General features: G+C 39.2%; 2 protein-coding genes across 4 annotated transcripts in view; both read left to right on the forward strand.

Annotated features, from left to right (window-relative positions):
- The window catches only part of LOC132985078 (alpha-N-acetylgalactosaminidase-like), a 423896-nt gene that overhangs the window by 71001 nt on the left and 337043 nt on the right, over positions 1-15852 (forward strand). The window lies entirely within an intron of this gene.
- On the forward strand, positions 10187-15794 carry tbpl1 (TBP-like 1). 2 transcript variants are annotated; one of them, XM_061052197.1, is made up of 8 exons: positions 10187-10290; positions 10969-11067; positions 11277-11514; positions 11677-11759; positions 12119-12182; positions 12752-12855; positions 13693-13787; positions 14194-15794. In XM_061052197.1, the coding sequence occupies exons 3-8, from the start codon at positions 11380-11382 to the stop codon at positions 14274-14276; spliced, it is 564 nt and encodes a 187-aa protein (XP_060908180.1). In that variant the 5' UTR covers positions 10187-10290; positions 10969-11067; positions 11277-11379; the 3' UTR covers positions 14277-15794. The 2 variants fall into 2 exon arrangements, with proteins under 2 accessions (XP_060908180.1, XP_060908181.1); XM_061052198.1 differs by lacking the exon at positions 10969-11067.

Genomic DNA, 15852 nt, shown 5'->3' on the forward strand with positions numbered 1-15852 from the left:
GATCTTTACTCTCGAAGGCAAGACGTGTGTGTTTGTGAAAATGGTGTTGCTTTTCATCATCATCATCACTACCATCTCAAAGTTATAAGATGGTTAAGCTTTTTTGCTTTTAGTGTCTTGTTTGTAATGTATGTATTCAAAATCCTTGTTGTTATCTGCTTGAATACAATGGTTGTAAGACATGCAATGACATGTTTCTTCTTTAAATATTGGCTTTCAGTAAACGCAATTTAACCTTCCAAAATAAAATGTAGCAAATCTTATCCAATGAAAAATGTTTCTTTAATGAACCTACTAATCCAATCCCCATTTCCCGTTTTTTAGTGGATTGGTTTGTGGAGGCAGGGTGGATCTCTGGGGACATTTCCTCTGGTGTGTTCGATGGATAACTGAAACATGCAAAACTATCAAACTAACAAATTATCTTTTAGACAGAGTAGACTTCAGCGGGTAATGAGGACAGGACAGTCACACACCCTCCATTTTTTTTATAATTATAAACAGTGTATGGTGGACAACCATTCAATTAAATTAAATGTGTTGACCTAATTGCACAAGAAGTTGACAGTATCATTTAGTGACCGAGCCCATATGAATTTCCCTGTTCTACTTTCTGGTATGAGGTATTCAGAAAAAACATTAGTTTTGCATAATATGGATCAAATTTGGTTATACTTATATATATACATTTCATAACATTACTTTCAGAGTCAGAACATGTCACATATAAGATACAGGACATTCATGCTCAGTTAAAAGTAAAGGTAGCTTACAGTGTTAGTGAAGACATGAGGCCTTTTTTCCAGAAGTGATGATACTGATGATGGGTTTTCCTGCTTTTTCACAACACTGTTTCTTCTTCTTGTGTTCTGGAAAAAAAAAAAAACACAGAACAGATCCATCAGCAAATTGGTGGTCCTTATCTATCTCTTTCCCCCGGATGCTAATTAAAGATAATAAACCCTTCGGATCATTTCTCTGCTGCTCCAAACTCACCGTCACCTCTGCTCCTCTCGCATGCACACAGCCAGATGGGCTCACACACACATGCACACACATGCACACACACACTTTTTTCTCTTGCCTTAACACATGGTTGCTGGTGTTCCCTGAGGCTGCAGGTGAGTGTAAACTGAAATGTGCTAGATAGTCACTCGGGCAACGGTGAAATGCTCGTTTAAATAAGCACTGAATGATAAAAATAGTGTCAGGGGCTTTTAAACACACATATTGCTTCATCTTTCAAACACATGCCTGCACACACATGCATAAACATAGACACACACACACACACACACACACACGCAGATTCATTTCTCTTTATGTCTAAGTTTAAAGCTATCGTTTATCTTCACTCCACGCCTTAAACACAGGTGTTTGGAGAGCTTACAGAGACTCTGATGCCAGATAAAATGAAATCATAGCTACGTTAAGGTCTTTGCTTCTTCTTTTTCCTTGATTTTTTTTTTCCCATCGAAAATTCCCCCTCCCCTTCACTTATCACAAACACACTCTATGTTAAGGTTTTCCTTTTTTTCTGTCAATACAGAGATATTTATTTAGCTCAGAGACAGCTAGTCTCATGAGCTTACTGGCCTGAAGATTTTTTATTAAGCAAGAAGATAAAAAGGCGAGTTCTGCTCTTTGTCCATTAGGGCTGAAACGGCCAGAAGAGCGTCTGATGAAATGGAATAAACTGTTGTGGTTATCGTCTCTGGCTGCAGCCCCGGAGGAGAGCCGGAGAGAATGAGACACACATAAAAAATACATACACATACACATATCTCCCCCTCCTTGGTATTGCCCAGGTCTGTATTTATCCTTAACCATAACAGAGCAGGACGATAATGGCTGATGGGACCATCGTAAAAACAACCTGGCACACGTCTGTTTGGATTAACCTTGTCTCCTCCTTTCTCTCTTCGCCTCTATTCCTCTATCATGTTCATCTATCTATGAAGAGACACACAATGCTATAAGGAAAACACTTTCTGTGTCCAACCAATCTATTTGTTTGAAGATTTTTAAAAAATGTCCACATATGTTAAAAAGTGAATCAGAGGGGAAATAAAAGCACAAAGAGCACAAAGAAACAGCATCTATCCTCCCTAGCTCTCCCCATGAGGGAGTTTGTGCTGCACCCACTTGCAAACAGAGCAATAAATAATCACAAGACATTTGATTTAGCACTGATTTCTAATAAGCTAACCTTTCCAGAGCAGTTCCCTGAAGCATAAGCAGCTGCATTGATCCTTAACACTGTCAGAAAAATGAACTTGTTTACTCATGTAACAGATATGGAGCGAGGTTACGATACATTCTAATCTTAGGCTGAACATACATCAATATATAAAAGAAGTGATGAAATCTCCTCATTTCAGTAGCTTTTTAATAACATTTTCATAATATGTTCATGGTCTAAACACAGCCTGATCTTCATTTGTATCCCTTTCAGAGTTTAACTGATGATAAAATAGGGTATACTTCAGGGCAGGCCTAGCTATGATTGACAGGTTTCAAAGCTGCCTGTCAACCATGATGAAGATGTTGCACTTGTATACATCTTCAGCTAAATACATCACTTTCAGTTCACTAGTCCACAAACCAATGATGATGTAAAGGTGGTTTAGTCCACTTTTATACACTTGATGATCTTATATAATGTTCTGGGGAAATGGCAAAAGTCCAACATTCATTGGACTCACTCTCAGCTCTGCTTTTGGTTTCATATGGCTCTCAAGCGTCCGAATGCTTATTTTGTTACTAAATGTCACTTGGTGGTTAAGAAGAGGGGTTAAAAGTAATGAACCAGCTTGGAAAAGTTGGAAGACACTCAAATATTGCTCCATAAAGCTTATTGAAATGCATGGGGAGGTGATCATTCTCTGATTGTTTGACGTTTCACATGTGTGATTATCGTTAATTGTAAGATCCAGATTATGGCTTCAAACAAAAATAAGAGGTCAATAATCAAACCAAAAGAAAGCATAATAAAAAACAGCACATAGACAGATGATGCAGTGATTCGTAAGTGTTCTATGCAACCTTTTGGGGCAAAGAAACCCTGATAAACACATTTTCACCCATCCACCTAAACCAACAATAGCTGAAAGGGTTATAGATCATCGAGCAGGCCCAACATGTTTGATATTTTGAACAGAATAAAAAAAAGAAGAATGAATATTGGACTTAAAGTTGTCAAGTTGTCCTGAAATGTTCACCCACTGCAGGGTTCTTGTGTACGTTTACGGCTTGTACCTAAGCTGCAACCTACCTGAGAATACAACAAAAGTATCAATCATAATTGTTGTAATGAAATAGCTGAAAATGAAAAATCAAAGCAAACTAGCACAAGCTAACTGCTGGTGTTTTGCACCTGCCTGCCCAACAGAAAGCAGGCAAACTCCACGTCCTCTGGTGAACGACAACCCAAGGTTCACCCTCGTTTTGGAACCCGCCCACTGCTGGAGTTGATTTGCTAAAAAGAACATTTCTACATTAAAAAACCTTTGTGTTACCCAAGATCCCCTTGTTCTGTGAGTCATGTTCAATGAAACTAGAAACAATTATGTTGAAAACCCACAACATGACAGCTGATAACTTCAGCAAACTCTCTGAACTCCAAAGAAGGCCATTGTGGGCCTTTAAACTGCTGATCCATGTGTCTGATGAGGCTGGGAGGCCGATATTTTATATCTCTGTGGAGGACGGGGATACAATATATCTGACAAAGCTTTATTGGTTTAAACTTTAATGACTTCCTGCACAGAGCGAGGCTGAAGGAGATGGAGGGAGACTAACTTGCTGGGAATCGGGACTCTGTTTTTTGCCTTTGGTTGAACTATTTGCTCTTTACCTCATCTTGAATGTCCCTGCTCCTCACACCAAAGCTGGTTTACCCTGATCCTCTCTTTATCTGCTGCTTTTTGCATCATTTGGAGTGATGATGAAGTAAATTCCTTTTCAACGTGATAAGTATATGACCTTGTCCATGTATTCCTCAGTATACCTCGCTCTCGCTCTTTGGCTTAGATGGGTTTACTAATGAGCAAATGTTCTGATGATGAATCCTTTTTCCAAGAATTTTTTTCTCCCAAACGCCCGTGGCCTTTGGATGACTCCCCAAGGAGGCCATTCATTTAGATATCAGTGTGGGTTTGTGGGTTTGGTGTGCGTACACATGCATAGGTTTACATTTGAGTTGCTTTACTTATCCCACACCCACACAAACACAAGCATGAACAAAAACAGATCAATAAGATGCGTGTCTGTAGAGATGCAACAACGCTGCAGACTGTACAAATGATACTCCCAAAGTCTTAGCTGCGAAAACACAACAACCCCCTTATCAAATGTCCCTCCTTCCTATCATCATTCTACACCTTTTCCCCCGACTCGCTCCCCAAACGCCACCCCAAAACATCCTTCTATGTCATCACCTCCCTCCCTATTCCGCACAAATTCAAACCTTTACAAGCACAACATTTGGGGCACTCTTTGAACACCCACGCATGCATGGAGATGTGGGAGAAGATAGTCATAATTCTACAAAATACATTACCATACATAAAGACACATTTACAACGATGCATTTCAATCCTGAGTGCAAAGAAACAACTTTATCTCAAAGGCCACCAGGTGTGAAACTAAATCGAGTTCTGTTGACCCTCCTGCTCCTGACCAACTGAAACACGGATGGTTTCACTCTGCGATAGTTAGATGCCACTATATAGACAAGCTTCTCTACCCTTTACAGCAGTTTGTTTTCAGAGCGCCCTGTTTTCTAGAGAGGGAGGAAGTAGCCACTTCACAAAGCTTACAGCAACTCCTTCTTTAGCCAAACACAGGCTGTCTGTCTGAGGTAATGGCAAAAAGGGCAAGTGGGCCTCAGTTCTGAAATGTATTGTTTGTTCATTTCTCTTTTAGTTAGAGCAACCAAAAGAGGTTTCGCTATATGGATTTTCATTTAGTTCTAAAAGCAGTGGACATATGCGTTCTTTAATACTTTGATATAAAATTGGATTTTCCTTCCTAAAAATAATTTTTTTAATCCATATAAACACTTAAATATACTTGCCTTATGAGTGGAATGTACTGATATCATGAGGCAAACTCTACAGATATATTTATTGAGTCACATCCTATTATCTCTAAAGGACGTATTTGAGAAATAAATAAAACCATCTATGTTTTGGACCCTGTTTTAATTGTTTGGATATTCCTCACAGGTACTGTTTTTACCTGTAAATCCTCATAATGAAGCTTTAGCAAAAGTGTTATTTCATTTATCATGATTAGTGGGATGAAGGGATTTAACCAACAACGTAGGAAACTATAAAATGTAAGACCTGATCAATAAAAAAGTAGAATTTTTTTTTTCTAAATACAAATTCAATAGCCTATATAGTATCAATTATCCCGCCCCCAGCCTCTTCAGCATTATCTCACCCCTCTTTGTCCTCGGCAGGTGTTTTCTCTGCAGACTGAAGTTGCAGTAAGAAAATGTTCATCGTAATGTCATCATTTTTAAAAGTAGTCTAAACACAGCCTAACTGGGAACTCCATAACATTTGTGCAGGTGTGTTAATGTTAGGTCCGTACTTTTGGCACGATGAGTGTTGGAGTGATGGTCTCTATGTCTGAACTCAGCCTCATCTGTGGCTCTGATGAGACGATGAGAAAAAAAAAGAACATTGCACTTCTATGTAGCACTTACTACTTTTGAGATGGAATGTCCATGCTCTTTTTTAAATTGTGTATGATTGATTATTCTGCTGGCACATTGTTTCTGTCCTTATATTCTATGTCAGATAGTGACTTATTTAGTTTAACATTTAAAGCTTAACAGCCAAAAGAGGTTAACCTGGCTGGGTTTCCTCTTCTTGTCAAGCAAACTTGTCATTTCTGTTCAACCAAAAGTTCTTTTAAAGCAAATAAAAACCAACCTGATTGCTTTTATGCATTATGCAACTATGTGTGTGAGTGTAACCTACATGCAGACCAGTGTGTTGGCTGTGCCCCTGATGCCTGGCTGACTGGTCCCAGTAAGAGTGGAGCTGATATAAACAGGCTTGGTCGTTCCCACGTCTCTGTTTACTCTGGGAGACCCCGGAGCTGCTCTACCAGAGTGCTGGATTCCCTCTGCATGGTAAGTCACACACAATCCATCGCTGTCTCAGAAACACTCACTCATAAGTGCACACAGATAGAGATTAGTACACAAGCATATAGTGATATAATTGTACAATATATGTGTATCTATTTTAGGGATACAGCCATGAATATACAATATGTATCTATTCAAATTTGACATGCAGGCAAAAGAGGTATTCTCTATATTGTTCCACAGAAAACATGTTCTGCCTCGTCCTCAGGGTGGGGAGCTTAAAAAAAAAAGAATATGAATTTTTGATATCTGACAAAACATCATTTCACCACTCCTCAAATAATAAACTCCAGAAAACAAGGTATAAATATGCACGTCTGAAAATATTGCAATTCAAGTAAAACAACATATTTGATCAACTATCAGCCAATCAGACGACAACATAACATTAGCATTCAGCCACTTACTAGCTAGAATTAGCGTTAGCTATAGGAAACAGCTGGCAGTTGTTTAGTGATAAACAATTCAGTATAGGAAAGATATTAATTCTTAGTTAGCTGGGAATTTACTAGCTAATGCAACGTACTAGCCAACTTCTGTTTTCAAATACTGTATGTTGTTGTATCTTGAAATACAACCTGATGTTCCATGTCTTTTCTCCTTTATCCAGAAAGCAGTGAAATCATTACAACCGTCAGATACCCTAAATTTACAAAACAAGGACTATAGCAAAGCAACATACAGTACAGTACTGGGCTTCCAACCAGTGTGATAAACGGTGAACTTTAGCTGGCTTATCTCTTTCACTTTATCCATCATATAGAGAATGTTCCTCCTGCTTTTATTCATTTAATTTCCAGCTTTCTTCCCTCCCTTCCTCATCTGTTCCAAGCCTTCTCCAAACTCAAAACTGTTAAAGCTTTAGCAATCGGACACAGAGTTCCCACAGACCTACCTAAAGTACAGATGAACTTAGTTTTACAACACCACTGCAAAGACACTCAGACGCTTTAACTCCATTCTCCAAGTCCTTTCAAAAAAGGCCTGTGATGTACGCCCAACATAAACAGAACACTGGGGTCCTGACAAACACGCCCAGTTTACAGGCAACAGTGAGGTCACCCCTGCAGAACATCTCTGCAAAGACGCATCTGCTGACATGAACAAGTCAAGTTTGAAAAAGAAACGATAATCTAGACCTATTTAGTCAGTGTTTTTTTGGAAAGCTGAAGGAAAAAAGGCCAATTTGTTATTTTATTGAAGATCTTTTGTCCGTCCTTGTGAGTTTAAAGAAAATCACTTGACCTCATGAGCTGTTTGTTATAAGAATACCAAACGGTCCAGGTCATCCAGAGGTTAAGGAGAAAACACACCTCTTGGGATCTGCATGTATTTAGAAGTCACTTCCATCTAGTCTTGTTAGAATATTGTTCACCCCAACAGCAACAATCTGACTGTGTCATTTTTTTCTGCGTCAGGTTTGATATGTATAGGTGTACAAATTTCAAGTAAATCAACAGCTGATAAAACAAAATTCAGATCAAAACTATTGTTACATGCACAAAATATAATATATTATAGTATGAACAATGACTTCTCTCTCTCTTTCCCTCAGTCACTCTCTCCCTGACACACAAACAAGCTCAAACACACACACACACACACACACACACACACACGCACACTGGGTAGTTGCAGTGATGGACTGTCTATTTATTCTCTGACATTTCTGCATCTATTAAGTCCTAAGTGCTCACATCTGTGTGTTTACATGCTGCATCTTATGACCTAATGAGTATAAGAGCATTGTTCCCCTGGGAAGACACTGCCCCGGTGATGAGCTGCCCAAAAATCTGTAAACACACTCCTGCACTCTGCGTCTCACAGCACACACAAACACAAGTATCGAGCTTTCCTAACCTGCTCTAAATATGAACCTTTACTGTAAACATCTTCGGACGTTTCATCGAACGAGGCTCTTGTGCAGAATGGATGTGAAATGCAAGGCTATGTTTCAGTAGGAGAAACGGGGAGGATTAGTGAGATGGAAAGGAGACAACTTGGTAACCAAGGAGGGAGAACAATAACAACAAGGCTGAATCATAAAGAAGTTATTTTGCTGTTTCGTTTGGGTGCAGGCCAGGCGTAGAAGTGTTTGCGGTGGTCCCGGCAGAAGCGCTGGGTTATATGACACAATGAACAAATCTGAGGATATACAAGCAATAAGTCACGATATTAACCTGTATAAACAAATATGCAGGAATGTGCATGCATGAACCCACACACAATCAAATCAGTGTTTAGCTTCAGTATTGCAGATTAAATGTCATTCTTATCTTTTTAACTTTTATGCCGTTTTTTTTTAAAGTTACACAATGTGGCTGAGTCAAATGAGCTAAAGGAGGAGTAAAACCAAGAGAAACATCATAAATTCATTCTCAGTCCGCTTAAAAGGTCACAATCAGAGCACAGCGTGACAGTGCACAGAACCCTCAGCATCCATTCATTACATTCATTCATGAACCACGGGAGCGGCAGTGAATTTTCTCATTGATAACACAAACATTCCCAGCCGCCTACAAACTTGACTCCTTCTCTTTTTGTAGCCTGTACAGACTTCCCAGAGGTGCATTTACAGGCCAGATGTGGTCATTTTCTTTGGAGATGTTCTAATCCAAATAGCCAAAATGTCAATACACAATAAACACTTAACAAAAGTTACACACTGTAGTCTACCGATGCTGCTAACATAAGCCTGTTAAGTGTTATATTGGCAGAAGTATAGATGTTGACAAAGACAAAGTTTTGGTCAGCATTTTAACCCCTTCTCTGACTGGAAAATTACAATTTTCACAGACTCAAATATAATTCATGACATGTTTACCGATGAAATTAATTTCTTTGAGTTGGGTTTTTCAAGGGAGCCTCGCGACTCTGTCAATCCACCCCCCCCTCTCCCCCTCCCCCACCCCCCTGCACTGCCATCCAATTTGACTTTGTTATTAAAGGAATTTCATAGGCTTTTGGCTAATGCTAAATATTATCTGGAGAAAATACCTCACACACCCACTTTAAACTTTATATTTACTAATATTTGAAAGCAACACAAATAGCAACAGGCTACTTGTCCCTTATTAAAGGACAAGGCTCAGTGATGAAACCCTTCATCCCAATCATGTCCCTTTGCCATACTGATATGCTGTGCTAGCCACCTACAGCATGGCCCCTACATCTCAACTGTGACTGGGTAGCAAGAGCCAGAACACCGGGGCTGTCAAGTAGAAACCTCCTTTCACAGGTGTTTAGTCCAATTAGTCCCACTCACTTTTACAGGAAATGGTTAAACCATTTAAGGTTCACCCAAGATGATTTTGATAATAAAAAAAAACTGTAGTCTTATAGTAACTAATTTTTAAAAAGGCTTCACATTAAAAAAAAAAAACAGCAATATACTTCAGCAGGCTACTACTGATATTCACAAACTAACATGTATATGGCGGCAGTAGCTCAGTCTGTAGTGACTTGGGTTGGGAACCAGAGGGTCGCCAGTTCAAGTCCCAGTGTGGACCAAATAGTAGCTGGAGAGGTGCCAGATCAGCACCCTGAGCAAGGCACCAAACCCCCTCCCCACCATCAACTCAGGAGCACCCGCTGTGGGCAGCCCCATCACCCTGACATCTCTCCATTAGTGAATGTCCATGGGATCCTGTTTCTGCACATGTGTGTATATTTCAGCCTATGTGTGTGTTCATGACTTACAGAGTGTAAGAACTGAATTTTTTTTTTGCAGGGATCAATAAAAGTAAATCTTAATCTTAATCTTAATCTATATAGTTATTCACAGGAAGGGAATACCTTATAAGTAAATACTCCCTACTCATCTACCTCTGCAGTCAGTATTTTCACAGTTGTTTTACTTCTGCTATACTATTTAAAATTGGACTATGTCACTACATACATGTAGCTGCTAGGTAATTTAGATTACTTTTAGACTATGTTGTCTGTAGCGCTGCAACTGAGTTAACGCGGCCATCCGCTTTTATTTTGAAATCTGAAAAGCTTAAAGCGGAAGTTGTCTTTGTTGTCATCGCGCTTGACGGAGAGGGAGTCTGAGAGGCTCCGTGCACAAATTTCACCGTTGACTGGATTGTTTATGTCTCGGGGTTTCAGCACCGAGCAAGGAGGTAGCTTAAGACTCTAAACAAACATTTCACAAAAACACATTTTGTTATTAAAACGCAAACCCACCAGGAAACTGTGAAACTACCGTACAACGTTAGACTGCTAGCCTGCTAGCTAGCTTAGCTAACAACTTTTCATTCATTACTGCCTGTGGACTTTTTCTTTGTTGCTAGCTAACGGGCAGCTTTATTTACAACATTAGCTGGGCATTAGTAGGACTACTTTGTTGTTTGTCTGTTGTCTTCCATCGTGTTATACTTTCCAAATGAACATGCAATAATGCTAAAGGAAGAGTAAAGTAAGTTAGGAGAGGATAGGCTCACTTATACTCGTTGAAGATTAGCCTGTATCATTTACTAACAAGCCTGCCTTAGTATACGTAAACACTGAGTGAAAGAGCAGCTTTAACGCCAACAAACCGTGTTATTTTGCTAAAACTATCACCAGTAGTACACTAAGTGTTTACAGAATGAAGCTGTAAATGCACAACACATCACGTTTAGTCTCCATTGTTGTGGTTTTGTCTTATCTTGCATCTTATTATAGTAGCAACAGATCACACTGTAAAACACACACTGGATGCTAGTTTAGGTTTTAACCAGGCTGAATTATTGGTCGCATATTTGAGAGAAACATATTGTTTGAGAGATGTTGATATTTTTCATCTTAATGTCTTTCAGATGACTGTGTGATTCGTGTTTTAAATCGTACTTCTGTATCTCAAGTGGAAGGGAAACAGATGTATAGATTAAATCAGATGTATTGGTGCTGCTCCTAAGGTAACAAGTTAAACTTTTTTTATTATATGTCATTTTATCAACAGCATTTACAAAGTGGGATTGTCTCTATATGCAAGCTGATTGTGCAAAATCTATGTTATAGTTACTCATGAAAACAGTCATAAAAGCATTAAAGACACGATTAAGATTCAAGCAAGGATTCTTATTTCCATCTTTCTAAATAAATTTTTTCCCTTTTTTTTGCCTAGTTGTGTCCTCGTCCAGCCCTTAAATGTTGGTGATGGTGGCATTGATGATCAATGCGTGAGGAGAAAGCGCCGGTGGTCCTCTTGCCGCACTGCACACTTCCTCATGGATTCCAGCAATGATGATGCACTTGATATCATTATCACCAATGTGGTGGCAACCTTCAGGACCAGGTGCCACCTCAACCTACGCACCATTGCCTTAGAGGGAATCAACGTCATCTATAAGCCAGAAGTAGGGGTACGTGAGACTGCAAAGGTTGCTGCAGCGGGAACTACTTCCTTCATGTCAAGATCATAAGCAACACACCTTTACTTCATTTGTGTACAGTATTGCTGCATTAAAAACGGTGTATGATGTGGGCAGTTGGCAAATTTAAATCACTTTTATTCTCTTGTATAGAAAGTTCTGATGAAGCTTCGTAAACCCAAGATAACAGCCTCAATCTGGTCCTCAGGGAAAATCATCTGCACTGGAGCAACAAGGTATAGACCCACTGTATACGAAACACTAACACACACTTGAACAAAGCTGACTGTATGTAAAAAACTAAGTGCACATAATAAATGGCCATGCTGGTTGACATAAGGTCATTGATTTTCCTGTGGTGAGAGAAGTAATGGCTGAGTATGTCCTGAGCTGTCTGGCCTCATTACATGTAGGTGCAGTAATTTCACTGTCAGCTGATGTTTGTGAAATTTCCCTGCCAATAATGCAGCCCCATTACCATTTGTAACACCTGCTACATTTTGAGTTCTGCATAGTGATGACTTTGTTGGTGCCCTGAACCTACAGTTCCTCTATCTGTTGCGCTGTTACTCACTCCTGCTCTCCTTTTATTCAGTGAGGATGATGCGAAGCGGGGTGCTCGCAGGTTAGCACGCTGTCTGCAGAAACTGGGCTTCAAGGTGAGAATAATCCCTCAGCTGTTGCTCGACAGGTCTTTATTTTTGCATGCAGTAACATTAACATCACAACTGTGCAGAACATTTGAAAGCAGGTGCAGAGTGTATCAAAAATATCTGCATTGTATATTGTCTGGCTAATCCTCAAGGTATGGATGCTAGTTTAGATTCTCAAGTATCACAGAAATAATTTTGAAATGTTAAAAAATCAAATAGACTAATTGCTTTGTATATGACTCTAGAGTTGTAGTATGTTAAAACCAATAGATTTAAAATATGTGCTTTTCAATCCCATCATTATTGTCACAGTTTAGGCTAATGTGCCTGAATATTAGATGTATATTTGTGCCAGAGAGGGATAGGCCTTAGAACACTTTCAATATGTCACACTTTATTGTCCCCTTGGGGAAATTTGTATTTGACTCTTGTAATACCTTGGATTTGTAAAGAGATTAAGCCAACATGCAGGTATATTTACCTGCACTTAACGCCTCACAAGTATAGGGCACCTTTAAACGTATAAATACATTTCCAAACGTGTCTGTGCATGTGTGTGTTTTGTATCTTTTTAGGTGAGGTTTTCAGCCTTCAAAGTCGTGAACGTGCTGGCAGTGTGCTCCATGCCGTTTGCAATCCACCTTATAGACTTCACTAAGAAAAACCGACCTATTGCCAGGTAGTGAAGTGCCGTGCATCACAATCACTATCGTCACTCTAATTCAAATCATCTGAATCCTGTTCTGAACTACTTAGTATTAATGTTTTAGATTGTTCTTCCTTTCAGTCCAGAATCTCGTGTTTTATGAGGTTGTAAAGTTAATATCATAATTACTCCAAAAGTGTTATTATTGTTTGATTTGACCTTTTGTACATATAAGAAATACTTATTATTATACAAGTTGTATCTGTTAGTATAATATATACTATTAGTGATTCAACATTATCTCATTTTTACCTTTACAGTTATATTGTATATATTAGTTCTGTTGTTCCATTATTCACCATGCACCTTATTAACTTATCATTTAGTATTTGCCTACTTGCACATAGCTCTGTATATATATATTTATTTCTCGTTTACTGCACATAGTTCTGGTTACATCTGTTTACATCTGTTAGTCCGATCACTGTCCACTTATATCTACTCTTTTATATTTTGTATTTTTAAGTTAAGTTTAAGCTTTAAGTTGTATTTAAATTGACACTTTATATTTAGGTTAAAATGTTTTTTTTACCTGCACTGTTGTTAATTTACTGCTCTGTGTGCCTTTGAATTGCCTCCCCCCTCCCAGGGACAAATAAAGTTTTTTGAATTGAATTGAATTGAACATTTGCGAGGACAGGGTGACCTCTAGTGGTGGGAGCACTGAGGTTAGCGTGTGGTACATCTATGTGTAAAGCTGGCACAGAGACTGTATTGGTGTGTTTATATGACAACACATGCTGCACATGAACATGTTTTTAAAGTCTTCGTGAACAGTTTGTAACTATGTCTATTTGGGGTTTTTGTCAGTTATGAACCAGAGCTCCATCCTGCTGCCACGTACAGGATCAAAAGCATCAAGGCTACTATACAGGTGTTCTCTACTGGCAGCATCACAGTAACAGGTACCTCACACACACACACACACACACACATGCACAGACACAGCCTCCTTTACATACACGGCTGGCCTCGCCAGCTTAAAGGATTGAGGCCAGATTGACATAATATACTCTTGTAGCTTGTTATAACCAGAAAAGCGGTTTGTAAAAAACCCAAATCCTGAAGGAATTTTACTCAGTGTGAAATTCTTTGAATGTCACGCAATAAGCCAAACATGACCCTAGAAGAACTTACTTTGTTTTGTCAGCCCTTCCCTCCTTCTTTGTGGTAATGGTAGCAGCTATTCCCTATTTCTGTGTATTTGAGGCTTATTGCATTTTCTGTTTAATTACTCAAAACTTGTTCTCATGCTCACTCCCCCCCCCCACTCCACTCCACTCCCCTCCATCCATCCATCTCATTGGTCAGGACCAAATGTGCAGACTGTGGCCACAGCTGTGGAGCAGGTCTACCCACTACTGTTCGAGTGTAAGAGACCCCTCTGCAAATAAAACAAAAGGTCAAAGACAGAAAGACATGAAAGAAAGGAAGTGAAGAAGCACCTAATCCTCTCATTTATTTGCTTGATTTGAAACTCTACGTGGCAACATCCCTAAACGTCAAACAAGATCAGAGGACTGGATGTCGACTGGACTTATTTTTAAATTCTCAACAACCCCGGTTGGAGACTTAAATTTTCCCTCTTACTTAAAGTTGGTCCTGTCCTGGAATGTGTGGCTCTTGAGACTCAAAAAGCCTCAACCTGCCGCTTTTTAAAGAAAACCTTTGGGGGAAAGTGATCGTCAGTATCAGACTCATACTGAAAGTCATTTGATGTCTGTGTTATTGCATGGCCACTGAAAGACACGTCTTCACCGATCTCCATTGCAAGGAGTCTGTATGCTTACACTGAGAAGCCTCACCTTTAACCCTCCATATACCATTACAAGACGTCCCATTTCTCCACTTTCTCTGGAAAAAATCTCCGTCCATGGCTTGTTTTTTAGGTGTTAAAGCTTATCCAAGGCATTCAATGTTATGAATATTTCTGTCCGTACGGCAGTCAAAGCATAGTCTGGGTCTGGACTGTTCCACAGAGGGCGAGCTGATCCATATGCAGGTCACACATCTGCTCACCAAACACATGGACGTCTAATTTAACTATTTTTTCATATTTTTTGTACTTTTTGTGGTCGACAGTTCTGCATACATTTAATCTTGTTTGTTTCAAACTTCAGCATCCGATCATAATGCACACATTATATGTTTTTAATTCTCTGCCGTCTATGATATTTCACACACAAGGCAAACTTGAAAATGTTAATATAGGCTGCTAATCTCTCTTAAAGGAACACAACAAAGATATATTTTAGATGTTTTAGACTGTCAAGAAAAGGTCTGAAGAAGTCAGGAACATGTTTTTTTAACCCCTGAATGCTGTTACTACAACACAGCCACTAGTAAGTCCCAGTATAGTGGCAACAGAGAATCAAGCTGTTTAAAAAAAAGCTAATCATCAGGCAGATTCACTTTTAAGTCTGTAGTTGGTCTCGGAGATAACTGTAAAGGTACAACAAGTTTTCAGAATGTGTCATGTTAATGTGAAGAAGTCATTATAACAAAAGCATCCACTTACACAAAGGTGTTGAGCAGATATTTTTCTATCACTGTCCCATGTCGAGATTTGGAGATGAACTCATACACATTCTTAAGAAAGTGTTCAAAGAGGTCATGCTCACACCATTAACCCTCAACTGTCTGAATAACCAACCATCTGTGGATTGAACAAGAGAAAAAACACAACGAATGGTGAAGTGTTTTGAAATGGGATCCTACTGAGGGGCAGTTGATGTGTATGTTATATGTATATAGTGAAAGCATCGGATGGAAAAGGTGTCGGCCAAAACTTTGACGTCATTTCAGAACTGTGGGATGGACTGTGTGATCCAGTGTGAATTAAAGATTTGTGACATTTGTGCAGGATTTTGTATTTTGTATAAAAATAAATGATTAAACAGGCCACAACAGGACGACTGTTCAGTATGTTGCACTCTTATTTCTCATCATTTCCTTCCTTGCTCTGTGTGT

This window comes from Labrus mixtus, chromosome 12, assembly GCF_963584025.1.
Source record: "Labrus mixtus chromosome 12, fLabMix1.1, whole genome shotgun sequence".
Taxonomy (NCBI): domain Eukaryota; kingdom Metazoa; phylum Chordata; class Actinopteri; order Labriformes; family Labridae; genus Labrus; species Labrus mixtus.

Bases quoted from the DNA above. Each gene is read 5' to 3' on its own strand.
- tbpl1 (XM_061052197.1), top strand. From the start codon at position 11,380: ATGGATTCCAGCAATGATGATGCACTTGATATCATTATCACCAATGTG. The intron at 11,760-12,118 runs GTATAGACCCAC...CCTTTTATTCAG, and splicing joins ATCTGCACTGGAGCAACAAG to TGAGGATGATGCGAAGCGGG. The intron at 12,856-13,692 runs GTAGTGAAGTGC...GGTTTTTGTCAG, and splicing joins AAAAACCGACCTATTGCCAG to TTATGAACCAGAGCTCCATC.